Source organism: Lepus europaeus, chromosome 5, assembly GCF_033115175.1.
Source record: "Lepus europaeus isolate LE1 chromosome 5, mLepTim1.pri, whole genome shotgun sequence".
Classification (NCBI taxonomy): Eukaryota; Metazoa; Chordata; class Mammalia; order Lagomorpha; family Leporidae; genus Lepus; species Lepus europaeus.
The window spans coordinates 153,567,557-153,582,217 of record NC_084831.1 but is presented as its reverse complement, the minus strand read 5'-3'; the positions used below and the strand labels follow the sequence as shown (position 1 = coordinate 153,582,217).

Here is a 14,661-nt window from a genome sequence, read left to right as displayed (position 1 = left end):
TCACCTTGCTGTGCCTCAGTTTCCCTTCTTAAAAATGCCTTCTTCCTAGGGGCAATGTGTAACAAGGGAAACTGAGCAAAGACAGGCCTGGCACCACCTGCAAGCTTAGGAAATCTCAAATATGGGGGAAAAGGGGTGGAGCGCTCAGGAGGGCCCCAGGGAGCCAACTGCCTGTCAACCATTCATTCTCCCTGGGGCCCATCGGGTTTTCCTGTGTGATGAGAGGTGCGTATGGCCCGCAGAGAGTAACGTGCAACAAGTAGGGCGCTGGGCACCCCCCAATAGAAGGCCTCAACACGCGCTTCTGCTGCTTCCTAGTTTTGCTCAGAGTGGACTCTCAGAAAGAACCCAGGGCGGCCTGACACAGAGCGGAAGCCTCACAACTAAAACCTTATTTTTGTTTGATTGGTTTTTAATTGATCCCTGGTTGCAGAGCCAGAGTGCCACCCAGTGGCCAGAGCGGCTCAATGCAGCCTGACGGCCACAGCTCGCAGCGTCTTAGAACAGAACCTGGCGGTGTGAGGTGGCACCCGCGGAGCATCTGCTGGTCCAAGCCTGCAGATTCTGCATTTAACCAGAGGAGGGCACCAGCGAGAGCCGAAAGCACACAGGAAGATGGCAAATAGGAGCTGTGAAACCCAGCAGAGGTGGACACAGTTCCCCCCGGGAAGCATCCCTGGCCATTCTCCGTCCCCTAGAAGGTCACACACCTGTGGCTACTGCCCAGCAAGGCCAGACGGTCTGTGTTCACAGTGTAGTGTCCGAAGGGCACCTGAGCCATGAGGTAGCAGAAGTGGGCTGCCTCCACCAGCCCCTTGCCGGCTACAGGAAGACAGAGACAGGGCAGAGCCACGGGTCAGGGGAGAAGCCACATGGGAGTGCATGAATGAACACATGAACTTCTCACACGCTTGAGTCATGGGCCCCAGAGCTCACCCTCTCTCCCACTTGGATTTTGGGCCTCAAACATTTGATCTCAATTCTCTTCTGCCAGAAAAGGAGGCTATTTCATATCCTGTATAACAGACAAGTAACTAGGAACCTTTCCAAGCCTTGGAGTTCTTCCTGAGGGTGAGAGGTGAGAAGAGAGGCCCATACCTCCGCAGAGAAGCGGACCCTCAGGAACGAGGGTCCTTAGCTGAGGATTCCCAGGGTGCTAACAGCAAACAATAGAAGACTTTCCCCAGGCTCATAAAAATCAAATCAATAACCAAATTGCTCCCGATGTTAAAAGGTATTCCCATACATTTTCCATTGGCTGAAAACTGAATTAACTAAAATAGATACACCACTAGCACAGTGCCTAGCACCCAAGAAGGGCTCAGCAGATGTTCATCCCTTTGGTCCGGAGTTCCAAGATGCCCAAGAACCTGCCACCTGACATGGCACAGTCTGATGCATGGCTGTTTTAAGTTGAACACAGCAAGGTTTTACAAAGTCCCTCAAAGAACACTATGAACTCTGCATGTTCTGCCTCTTGACCAAATTTGAGAGCCACTGACCTGGAACATTCAATACCCGGTGTGTGTTTATAAGGCCACAGTCATAGAGAGATGAAAGAAACAAAGGCAACAGGATTCTGAAGGGTAGTTAAGGCAAAAACAGAACTTGCTCCCTGATTGAGCAAGGTCACTGAGGGACGGATGGTGCGGTCACTGAGGGACGGATGGTGCTAGAGGCCAGGTCCCCAGGCGTCCAGTCCATCTGCAAGGGAATCTCTCCCAAGGAAGAAGTTCAGCAGCTGAGCACCAAGTCTCGGGGCCCTGGCCTGAGCTGGCTCTCAGCAGAGATGCCAGCGAACTGCAGGAAGGACATTCCTTTCCCTGGAGTTTCTTCCCTCAAAACACAGATGCCCTGGGGTCCAGACTCTGGCCCTACACTGAATCTAAGAAACTAAGGACCCGAAGTTAAAGGCTGGCCTAAAGATCTTATGGGGTGGGGAGGGGGGTGGTGCGGGTTCCTGCTCACCCAGGGTGTCCCCCATGGAGACAATCACACGTCGACGCAGCTCCGGGTCCCCAGCCTGATTCGACAGAATGACAGCCAAGTGAGGCCTCCAGTCTCCCCACTGTGTGTCCCCACAGCACTGAAAAACAGCAGAAAAATAATGACACCTTACAGAAGAACTTATGGTGACACGAGTGTTGGTAAGAGGACTGCTGTTTTCTGGTTAGGAGGAGTTCATGCAAGTCCATCACACCACCTGCAATGCTTCCATTCATTGATTTCAAGTTCTCTTATTTACAAAAAAAAAAAAAAAATTAAAATTCCTACAAGCAATGGAAAGATAGATAAATACAAATAGACACATAATAAGAGTTTTACTAATTATCAAATTTCTTTCCAGTGCCCCATCCCAAATAGCTAGAGTCAAGTCAAAGGGGGAGAAAAAAAAAAAAAAAAACACCCTCGCTTCATAAGTAGAAATCATATTAGCCCATCAACTAAGAGTTTCACACAGATCATCTTATGTCATCTTCACAGCCACCTCATGTATTCTAATTCCTATCAGCCCTCTAGAATGAGAAAATCAAGCCAAGTGGCCCAGCCTACAGTCAGTCCCCATTCATTTCCCTCCCAGCCAAGGGCAGTGCCCATCCCCGCAGTGGCCAAGCAGAGGCAGCAGCCTCCACCAGGGGCAGCAGAGAGCAAACGAAGGGGAAGTGGGAAGAGAGCCCTGTCCACGGGCGCTTTCCCTGTAGAGTCTGGTCCTGGTGCAGGAGGGGGGCTGGGTGGGGGTCGGATATCAGTAAACAACATGATGTCCTAAAACAACACAGGCCCAGCGTTCCCCTCACCACTCCCTGCCTCTTAGCTGTGTGACCTGTGCAAAATTTCAACTGGCTTTAAACCTTTGTTTCCTCGTCTCTAGAATGGAGATCATGTACAGGGCTGCAATTTAGGGAGAAAACAGCTATGTGGAACACAGAATAGTGTGCCACACTTGGCTCTCACTTTATGAATTACATGTAGGTGTGAATAAAGGGCTTGTTACAAAGTTCATGATAAACACTGGGAAAAGAAGCTATGCGTGGAGTTCAGCACTTTTTATCAAAATAAACATCTTTTCATTCTATTTTTCCCATATCTGTTGAAGTGCCTCACACATGTGAACACAAACACACACATACAGCGGGAAGCTCAACAGAGGGAAAAAAAGGGGTGGCTTGCAGGCTGGTCTAACTCCAAGCTGTCGCGTGGGAGGGTCATAATAACTAAGCCCTGAGATCAAAGCTTCTCACAGTCACCTGGCACTTGCAACGACCCCAGAGAATAAAACACGCTCTATCCAGCTACACATCACACCTGCTCCACCCAGACTGGGGCAATGCAGTGGGGGGGGGGGGGGGACATCAGATGATTACAACAGTTCTCATTCATCACCTGGCTCAGACCATGAGCCTCACCTTCTGCCAGGCATTCCTCCTACCAGCACCACATGGGCTTCGTCTGAGTATCACCCTCACTTGAACATGTAAGCCAGGCCTCTTCTTGCTGGATTGAAAGGAACAAGCCAAAGAGAAGAAAATCCCTCGGAAGGAGGCACCCTTGGAAGCCATTATTCTGTCTCTTCCTTAGGTGATTTGAGGGGAAAAAATGGCATAAAGCAGATCTAGGAGGCCAGAGAAAGAGTAGTCCTTTATTAACTAACTTCAACGGGCCAGGCTCCGTGGTTGATATGCTCAGATATTCTTTCTCCTTTAATTGTTCATAATAACTCTACTGGTTAGGCACCAAAACCCCTGCAAAGAGGCAGGCTCTGTGAGAGGAAGCCGCAAAACCAAATTCAGACAGCGGTTAGGAGAAACTCTAGGTTACACCTGTGATGAAACACACGCCTGGGTGTCCAGGGCCCATGCACTGCTCATCACAGGTGACTGAAATCTGGCCTTTGACGAGGTGTGGGGAGGCCAGGAAACTGCCAGCTCTCAGATCAAGTACTGCATTGCCACAGCGCCAATGGCTTCTCAGCTTTCTCCCCAGAAAGCTAAGTTTCCGACTGCAGGGTGAGCCAGGGGCCCAGGCTGATTCCCTAGGTGGCTGCGTGCAGTGCCTGGGGCCGTGGTGCTGCTGTGCTGAGCTGGGTAGCACACGGTGACCCACAACCACTGAGGGGTTTAGTGATGGGGTGTGAACGCCATCATTTCTCTCTCCTTTTCTCAGCATTATCACAAGCAATAATGACAGAAAAGCAGAAGTGTGGATGAAGTCCATTTTCATTCAAGTCAGTTGTCGGCAAAAATAAATAAATAAATAAATACTCTCAAGATACAAGAAATACCAAAGAATACCCAGGAGGAAGCAGAGCACGGACACGGGTGGGAGAGGTCAAAGGTCTCTCTGTGGGCTAGGCGGAAGCAGACCCTACCAGGCCTACCCTGGAAACCCCAGGCCTGTGGGAAATGCCAGACAAGCTGCTTCCGCCCAGCTCAGACCTCCCAGCAACACCAGTCCCAGAAAGATTCAACTCCTGTACAGGTGCATAATTCTAAGGAACAAGCCCAGAATAAAATACAAAACTCCGGCCGGCGCCGTGGCTTAACAGGCTAATCCTCCGCCTTGCAGCGCCGGCACACCGGGTTCTAATCCCGGTCGGGGCACCGGATTCTGTCCCGGTTGCCCCTCTTCCAGGCCAGCTCTCTGCTATGGCCCGGGAGTGCAGTGGAGGATGGCCCAGGTGCTTGGGCCCTGCACCCGCATGGGAGACCAGGAGAAGCACCTGGCTCCTGGCTTTGGATCAGCGCGATGCGCCGGCCACAGCGGCCATTGGAGAGTGAACCAATGGCAAAAAGGAAGACCTTTCTCCCTGTCTCTCTCTCTCACTATCCACTCTGCCTGTCAAAAAGAAAAAAAAAATACAAAACTCCTACAAGGCAGGAGGAGGAAAGTAACACAGAAAATAAATAAACGGCGGGTGAGAGAACGTTGCACACAGCCACGCACCCACAGCCAAACGGGAAGTGGTGGGTGGAAGGATCAATAGTGAAAACAATCACTGCTAGGCAGCAAGTGCATGAAGCTGGGTCCTAAAAACTCAGGAAATCCAGGGAGAACAGCAGGGGAGACAACCTGGCCTGCACAGCTCAGGAAAGAAGTAAGGGAAGAAGCCCAGGATCAGACAAACATGGAAGGGCACAGAAGCCAGAGACACTGGTGAAAACCCAGTCAGGCACAGAAAGGATGGAGGGAAGAGAAGAAATGAAGGGAGGAGAGAAGGGTGGGTGACTGATGACAGCTGACATGCAACCTGGGATGCTTACATCCCATCTCAGAGGCCCGAGAAACAGCTCTCGGCTCTCGGCTTCTGCCTGACACCTGATCCAGTCCTGAGTATTGTGGGGCATTTGGGGGTGAACAGGCAGCTGGGAGATATCTGTGTCTGTCTGTCTCTCTGCCTTTCAAATTAGCAAACAAGCAAATCTGAAAGAGAAAGGAAGGAAGAAAGAGGAAAAAAGAGAAGAAAGATGGAAACTAGGAATGGAGGGAGGGAGAGAAAGAACAGCAAGTTTCATTAGCTAAACATACAAGTGTGCACATATTTTTTACCTATGAAATATGTATGCCTCGAGTTTCTGAAAAGAAAGTCAAAATAATGGAACAAAAAAAATACTGAGGGTGTAATCCAGGAGACTTCTCTGGAACTCTGCAATGCAAATGTACATATTAAAAGGGCATGGGATGCCCCAAGAAAAAGCAGGCCCAGACACTCAACACCATCTGTCCTAGAAGCTACGAGACTTCAGAGACAAGAAAGGAATTCCTCGGAACCCAGAGATCAAGTCTCTCAAGGTGGGAAAGCTGTGAAGCCGGCCCCAGGCTTTCCCTCAGCCACAGTCAGCTCTGGAGCATGTACGATCATCCCCGTCCAGCTCTGAAGGATTGGGGTGTCACAGGGGACAGCTGTCCTTGGTTGGGGGGTGGGGGAAGAAGGGCAGCCTGCTGGGTAAGTCTGGAGCCCACCAGCTCGTGCCAGACAGCAAAGCCGGCAGCTGCGAGAGCATGGGGAATGGCATGGTCTTTGCACTGAGACAGACCCGGGTGTGTGCCCACCCCACTACCCGCTAACTGAGAGCATGGCTCACTCCACACCTTTGCACCTGAGGTTCCGTGGCCCACCCCGATGTGTGAAGCAAAATGATTCTCATCGAAGCACTTAGCACAGGGCTGGGCACCTAGGAGGGGATTGGTGGACTTCTGTTACTCGTGTCGCATCCTGGAAACTCTGCTGCCTTCCTGAGCTGTCCCTCTGCTGGCTGTGGGCGGAGGGAACAGTGGGACAATGCTCACCGTGGCTGCTTGTGGAATCCTCCCGGACAGGAGCTGGAAGAGGGTTTGCAGGGGGTCGTTGAGTGCCAGCGTGCTGGTGAAGCTGCAAAGAGAGGGGCGATGAGTGGGGACCAGGCCCGGAGAGCCTCCTGGCCCACGCCATGAGGTTCCAGGCCTTGGGCGTTCCTGCTCAGTCTCTGCTCCACCCTCCTGGGGGAGATTGGCATTTCAGCACACGTCCCACACCCATCTCGTGGTTGGCGGGTATTTTCTACACTTTGACACTGACACCCCAGCTCTGGAGTATCCATTTCTGTCGGCCTTCTTCTATCGCCGAGATGACGCAGGGCCATCTCAGCTCCTGGGGGAGCTGCGGAAGTTGGCTTGGAAGCTCCCCTCCGTCCCAGCCGCCCTGTGCTCCTACTTGCCACTGACCTCCTCCACGCCAAAGCCTGCAGCTCTCGGTGTCATATCTGTGGCTCATAACAAGCTCGGGTCTGGAGTGCTTTTTTTTACTCACAACCACTAACTGGCCATTTTCAATAAGCAAAGAGGCGTGGGACAGGAACCAGAAGTGATCCTGCTGGTGATGATCCACGGGATGTGCTTAACAAGGACATAATATGCTCCGCAGTTGATTTGAGACTTAAGCATACACGGTTAGGGAGATTTCTCACAATTCACTGGGCCCCATCAAAAATCAATGGCCCAAAGCAAAACTCCCCTGCAGAGATGTATGCTGCCGTGTATGGCTGGAATGTTCGCTTCCAAAACCCAAAGGAAGATCATCGCTCAGAACAGCACTCTTGCCACACAAGCTCAGGGCACTTGCCATCCAGCTCTGGGCATGACAAAGTACAGGGCAGTGTTTCTGGCCAGCGCCGTGGCTTAACAGGCTAATCCTCCGCCTTGCAGCGCCGGCACACCGGGTTCTAGTCCCATTTGGGGTGCCGGATTCTATCCCGGTTGCCTCTCTTCCAGGCCAGCTCTCTGCTATGGCCCGGGATGGCAGTGGAGGATGGCCCAAGTACTTGGGCCCTGCACCCCATGGGAGACCAGGAGAAGCACCTGGCTCCTGGCTTCGGATCAGCGAGATGTGCCGGCCGCAGCGGCCATTGGAGGGTGAACCAACGGCAAAAAGGAAGATCTTTCTCTCTGTCTCTCTCTCACACTATCCACTCTGCCTGTCCAAAAAAAAAAAAAAAAGTACAGGGCAGTGTTTCTAATCCCTGGGAAGACTGAGGATTCCAGAATCAGGAAGAATGGGCTCCCAAGTAAGGGGCCAGTTCCTAGGTCCACGGAAGGAATTCAAAGTGGAGGTGGCCATCTCATCGACTCTCTGCCCGAAAGGATTCCCAGCCAACTCGAGTGGAAGCTAAGCTGAGAGAGCCACAGCCCAGCTTTAGCCAATGCTGGGAGATGGGCATTCAGAGGGAACATCCTCCTCACGGTCCACCGAAGCCAGCCCCGTCCAGGAGGGTCGCCCTGCCCCACATGGTTCTTGCCTCCCACACATGCTAGCCAGAGCCTGGAGGACTCGCTCAGATCACTTCTCCAGCATGCCCATACCACCGCCTCCGCTCGATCCTGGTTCTCTTTCCCCCTATTTCATACCCTTTCTCCCACACACAGACCTGTGGACCATCTTTCCTCTATCTTGTTCTAGTCTGGACCTGCTATGAGGTCCACCCACGGCGCTCAGATTGTGGGGTGCTGACGTGATTTCTTACTAAGTGCACCCCCTCATCTCAACACCACCACTGTTGGGTCTCATCCCCAGTCCTGGTAACCCCATTTTCCTGGCACCCCATGTCCCTTCGCGCTTCTCAGCCCCCAGAACCCCACTGTGAGGCTAAGCAGCTGACAACTACTCGCATCCAAATCCTCCAGCAGGAGGCTCCCTTGGGTCAATCTAAGTGATCACCTGTTCCCTCACAAAGTAGAAGGAGCAGGAACAGCCCCTCCCAAAGAGAGAAGACGCTGACAAAGCAGACACTGTGACCATGGGGGTAGCAGGTAGGAAGGATGTCTCTGTGCCTCAGATGTAAGTCTTGGAGGCGAGAGATACTCTGTGCAGCTTGGAAGAGAAACTGGAAGGCCACTTGCAGTGTGGGCCTCCTCGGCGCATCTTATGCCCCCCCCAGCCCCACTTCAGACCCTGGTAAAGGAGGTGCCCCCACTCCATGGTAAGCCCAGACTCACCCACTCATGACCCAATTGTAGGTCCTTGGCTCCATCTTGCTGGATAGGAACAAAGCATGGCCCCACAGGTGGTTCTTCATGGCCCACTCCAGGGCCTCCTGAAACCAAAGCGTCACATTCAGCAGAGCCTCCAACAGCAGCCACAGATGTCTGCACTCAGCACCGCCGCCCACCCAGAGCAGTCGGGACACCGCCCGGAGCCTCCCACAGGTTCACAAAGAAGAAGTGGCAGGGACGCAGGTGCTAACCTGCTCTGTATTTTTCTCTAGGCTGTCCCCTTCTCCAGCCCTCACCTTATCAAAATCCATTAAGCTATTTCATTAGCTTCCCTCAAGCATGGTTGCCAGTTAGGTTTATCTCTTTAAAAAAAGACAGCAGAACACTTGTAAGAACCTAAGTACCCAAAGTGAGAGAAGCACCTCACCTCAAGGATTGATCTCAAAGTGTGAGTAGCCAAAGGGACAAGAAGGCTCTCTCTCAGGGTGTGTTTTAAGCAGCTGTGGCAGAGACCGAGAGCTGCTCACCCAAATCCATATTGTTCTCCTTGGGCAAAGAGGTAGGATACATTCCCCCCTCCTCCCTGACACCTGGATGTGGCCAAGTTCTAGGTCATGGGATGGAAGTGGAAATGCCATAGGCCACCTCCAGGTAAGGCCTACACAACCACACACACCCAGGGCTCCAAATGCAGTTCTCCAGCCACATGGCAGGCATGCAGATGATCCCTAGAAGCCTTAGAACTCTAGATTGGAGATGGGAGAGGGTCCAACCTCCTGAGTCCCTAACCAGGGCCAGGCAGTGGCTCCCCTGCCCTGCACTCACATAGGAATCGGATCATTTTGTCGATATATGTAGCAGCTAACCTGCCCACCTAATGCTGTAACTAATCGCTTGTTAGCTATCAAACACCTGCATATGCCAAGTAAATGACATCACTCACTAGGTGAGATGGGTCAGTGCCGCAAATTTTAAAACACATACATTTACCTTTTCATTCAATTTTCTGAATAGTTTCCTAAGGGTATAGTTTGTATGTGAGGTTTTTAGCTGGTATTAATGACTTCCTTGGTACCAAAAAATAATACTGTGATTTTGGAGAGGAAACTACTAATGAGGTCATTCTACGTCCAAGTGACAAGTTCCTTGGTCATCCCAATGTCTCCCCCATATAATCCTATTGAAAACAGACAGACACACACAGAGAGAGAAAGAGATAATAGCCACAGTTAAGGAACTCAGCCTCACATCCACTACAAGTGAAAAAAAAATAGTGTCTAGAGTTGTTTTTCGCATGTTTTTTTAAAGATTTTATTATTTATTTTATTTGAGAGTTAGAGTGACAGACAGTGAGAGGAAGAGACAGAGAGAAATGTCTTCCTTCCGTTGGTTCACTCCCCAAATGGCTGCAACGGTTGGAGCTGCGCCGGTCTGAAGCCAGGAACCAGGTGCTTCTTCCTGGTCTCCCACATGGGTACAGGGGCCCAAGGACTTGGGCCATCTTCTACTGCTTTCCCAGGCCATAGCAGAGAGCTGGACTGGAAGGGGGCAGCCCAGACTAGAACCGGCGCCCACATGGGATGCTGGCGCTGCAGGCGGAAGATTAACCTACTGTGCCACGGCACCGGCCCCTTATATGTTTTATTTTAGAGACAGAAAGAGAAATCTACCTGCTGATTCACTTCCCAATGCCCACAAGACCTGGGGCCAAAGCCAAGAACCAAGAACTCAGTCCAGTTTTCCCACATGGGTGGCCGGATCCAACTGCTTGAGCCATCACCAGCTGCCTCCCAGGGCGCACACTAGCAGGAAGCTGGAATCAGGAGAGGAGCCGGGACTCAAACTCAGTCGCTGTGATATGGGCAGAATGTGTTCCAAGTGGCATCTGAACTACTATGCCAAATGCTCACGCTGTGATTTTTTATTTTTAAAAGGACTTACTAATGTGTGGTTTGGGAATCACCAGCTTACTCAGAAATCTGCCCTTCCAAAATCATAATTTTAGAATAAGTGAAGATATCAAGAACTTATATTGAGGGCATCAATAGTAGACAATGCCAGAAATAAGACCCTTGTAAATATGAATAAAGGTTTTAAAGGTATGTTGGTATCCAACTCATCCCAAGTCACTCTGAACTCATGGAACTCCATCCACCCCTGTTTACCTTTGGTCAAGGGTGAGTTGTGGGGTGCTTAGAACTGAGGCTCAGGTAAGAGGCTGCCAAGCTCTACGTGCCAGCTCCACGACCAACCAACTGCCCTACAAATACATTAAATCAAGACTAGACCCTGACTTACAAGATTTCTATGGAGATGAATGAGATAACACATGAGAGATGGTAAGCAAATGCTTGGCATATAGAAGGTATTGTTTAAATCTTAGCTTTGTTATTATTGTGGATAGGGTCAATATTTATTTTTCATAGAGGAAGAGTTCAGGCGTTGGCCCTATGGTGCAGCGGGTTAAAGTCCTACAGTGCTAGCATCCCATATGGGCACCGATTCAAGACCCAGCTGCTCCACTTCCAATCCCGCTCTCTGCTACAGCCTGGGAAAGCAGCAGAAGATGACCCAAGTACTTGGGCCCCTGCACCCATGTGGGAGACCCGGAAGAAGCTCCTAGCTCCTGGCTTTGGATCAGCCCAGCTCCAGCCATTCATTTGGGAAGTGAACCAGCATATGGAAGACCTCTCTGTCTATCTCTCTTTCTCTCTCTCTCTCTGTCTCTACCTCTCTCTGTACCTCTATCTTTCAAATAAATTTTTAAGAAGAAGAGTTCATCCTAAATTTAGCTCTGTATCCTCCACTGGGTTCAATGCCTTAGAAATGGTAGCTGCTGAACAAGTGTTTGGTACAGCAGTTAAGACATTGGTTGGGATCCCATGTTAAAGTACCTGGGTTCAAGTCCCAGCCCCAGTTACAATTCCAGCTTCCAGCTAATGCACCCGTTGGGAAGCAACAGGTGGTTGCCCAAGTACTCAGGTCCCTGTTACCCACATGGGAGACCTGCATTGTGTTCCCAGCTCCTGGCTTTGGCCTGGCCCAGCCTCAGATGATACAAGCATTTGAGAAACAAACCAGTGAATGGAAAATCCCTCTGTCTCTCTTTGCCTTTCAAATAAATATATTTCTTAAAAAACTTATGGAAGATGGAATTAAAAGATAGGTTTCTTTAAAAGAATAAGTAATAACTACTAATAAATATTGACTAAATAAATGAATCATTGGTGAAATCACAAGTTCTTCCTATATAGTGAGTGTTTATATATATGTATATATGTTATAATTGATCCTACTAACTTTTACTGAGTATCATGTCTGTCACTCATTTTAAAAATACCATATACAAAGATCTCAAGAGAAGAAACATTTAAGTACAAAGATGAAGTCACAAAAGGACTTTAACTTCATTTTTATATCTGATTTTGAAGTATGAGGAGCCTTTCTAAATATGATCCCCCACCCAAAATAATCTGATTTTGGATGGCAAGTCCTAAAAAATGAAGTGTTCCAACAAATCAACAAGTGAGGAAAAAAGACCCAGCAGAAAAATATGTAAAATTCATGGGAAAAAAACAAAAAACTTTACAGATATAAAATATACAAAACTTCATTCATAACAGCAAATAACTACACCAAATTATACTTTTCTCTCTCAGATTGGCACATAAGAAAACAGCTGAACAACATGTTTGGTTGGTGAGAACGTGGGGGGACAGGCGCATTTGTAGATTGCTCGTAGAATGAATCACTGTAACCTCTAAAAGGCAATTTTCATTCTCTCTCAAAATTGTAAACCTTTTACCCTTTGACCCAACATTTCCACATCTAGAAATACATACACTGCCATCCTGAGCATAATGACAATGCTGATTCATTCAGCTTTGCCTGACAGCCAACAGTTGAGAATTACCTAAAAGTCAGGCTACAGGACTTTAACTGAACTGTAGTGTATCCACAGGAAATCCTGCAGCATAGGAAACAACGAGCAACAGCTGATAGCGACAGTGATGCAGATGCTTTGTGGTCAAAAGGTGACAGTAAAGAGCAAGGGCAGGGCCGGCGCTGTGGCGTAGTGGGCTAAGCCTCCGCCTGCGGCGCCAGAATCCCATATAGGCACCGGTTTGAGTCTCGGCTGCTCCACTTCTGATCCAGCTCTCTGCTATGGCCTGGGAAAGCAGTAAAAGATGGCCCAACTGCTTGGGCCCCTGCACGCACGTGGGAGACCTGGAAGAAGCTCCTGCCTTTAGATCGGCCCAGCTCTGGCCATTGCAGCCATCTGGGAAGTGAACCAGTGGATGGAAGACCTCTCTCTCTCTGTCTCTCCCTCTTTCTGTAACTCTACCTCTCAAATAAATAAATACAATCTTTAAAAAAAAAAAAAAAAGAGCAAGGGCAGCAAAAACCATCTGGAACTCAAGTTTTCCTTTTTTAAATGGTGGGGGGAAAATCCAAAGAAAAGTACTATTTAGTTGTACACGGAAATTATACGTGACTCAAATTTCTATGACCATAAATAAAGTGTTAGCGCATCACCACCACACCTATTCACATACATACTGTCTTTGACTGCTTTCACAGAGCTGAGGGGTTGCAAAAAGACCCAATGGCCAGCAAAGCCCAAAGATTTACAATCTGTCCCCTCATAGATAGAGTTTACCAACCCCAACGATGTTCTCTAAGGTAGTCTGATAAATACCAAACGGAAGCTGCAGGAATAGTATCAGGTATGCCCTGAGAAGCACAAGGACAAAATAATTGTATGTGCAATGAAAGATCTCTGGAAATTTCATCTACTTTATGAGTTTTGAAAAGCATAAGCACAACTTCCAAATTAAACAAGACTTGGGACCAGCATTGTGGCATAGCAGGTGAAGCTGCCTCCTGCAATGCTGCCATCCCATACGGGCACTGGTTCGTGTCTTGGCTGCTCCACTTCCAATCCAGCTCCCTGCTAATAAGCTTGGGAAAGCAGCGAAAAATGACTGAAGTCTTTGGACACCTGCAACCACATGGGAGACCCGGATGAAGCTCCTGGCTCCTGACTGTAGCCTGGCCCATCCCTGGCTGTTATTGCCATTTGGGGAGTGAATCAGTAGATGGAAGCTCACTCTCTCTCTCTCTGTAACTCTTTCAAATAAATAAAATAAATATATTTTTAAAAAGCACACATTCTATAACCCAGTAATTAAACTTCCTGGAATCTATTCTGAAAAAATAATAATAATAATTAGATCAGCCAGAGACTTATATAACAAGATGTTCAAATAGTATAATTTATAATGGGTGACAAATTATAAATAGTTATACTCAACTACAGTAGATGATTAAATAAAACATGGTTATTTGACGTGATGCTGTTGGAGTATATTTAATGCCTTGGGGTATTTCACCATCCAGGTATACTCGTACGTGAAAAGGGAGTGGTAAACAACTGTGATTGTCCTGTAGTCTCGTTCCACAGAGGACACATCCCAAGGCCCTAGTGGGTGCCTGCAAACATGGATGGGACCAAAACCTCAAGTATCTTCTCCTGTGCATTCATATCTATAGTAAAGTTTAATTTACAAATTAGCTGCCATGAAAGATTGGCAAAATAACTAATAATAATATAGAACAATTATGACAACATACTGTAATAAAACCTATATGAATGTGGTCTCAAAAGAATCAAGACAAGTATTAATATTTTCAGACAGTGGTTGAGTGACTGAAACCACAGAAAGCAAAAAAAATAGATGTAAAGGGGAACTACAGTGAATGCCACTTGTTTTCTCATGTATACATTAGAAATGCTAGAAGTAAATGTATTAAAATGTTAACGGGGCCGGCGCTGTGCCAGTAAAACCACCACCTGCAGTGCCAGCATCCCATATGGATGCCAGTTCTAGTCCCAGCTGCTCCTCTTCTGATCCAGCTCTCTGCCATGGTCTGGGAAAGCAGTAGAAGATGGCCCAAGTCCTTGGGCCCCTACATCCACATGGGAAAATCCGAAGGAAGTTCTTGGCTCCTGGCTTCACAACAGCACAGCTCTGGCCATTGTGGCCCATTGGGGAGTAACCATGGATGGAAGACCTCTCTCTGTGTGTCTCTCTCCTCTGTCTCTCTCTCTCTCTCTCTGTCTCTGCCTCCCTCCTCTCTCTCTCTCACTCTGCCTCTCCTTCTCTCTGTGTGTAACTCTGACTTTCAAATAAA

The 14,661-nt window shown here is 48.7% G+C and overlaps 1 protein-coding gene across 5 annotated transcripts in view; it reads right to left on the bottom strand.

The window, feature by feature from the left end:
* Positions 1–14,661, bottom strand: part of SEC16B (SEC16 homolog B, endoplasmic reticulum export factor) — a 63,219-nt gene that overhangs the window by 16,132 nt on the left and 32,426 nt on the right. For all 5 annotated transcript variants that reach the window (XM_062192972.1, XM_062192974.1, XM_062192976.1 and 2 more), the window contains 4 exons: positions 8,470–8,567; positions 6,289–6,370; positions 1,969–2,086; positions 711–822 (listed from right to left, as the gene is read on the bottom strand). In XM_062192972.1, coding sequence (XP_062048956.1) covers positions 711–822; positions 1,969–2,086; positions 6,289–6,370; positions 8,470–8,567 — 410 coding nt within the window. The remainder of the gene's footprint in view (positions 1–710; positions 823–1,968; positions 2,087–6,288; positions 6,371–8,469; positions 8,568–14,661) is intronic.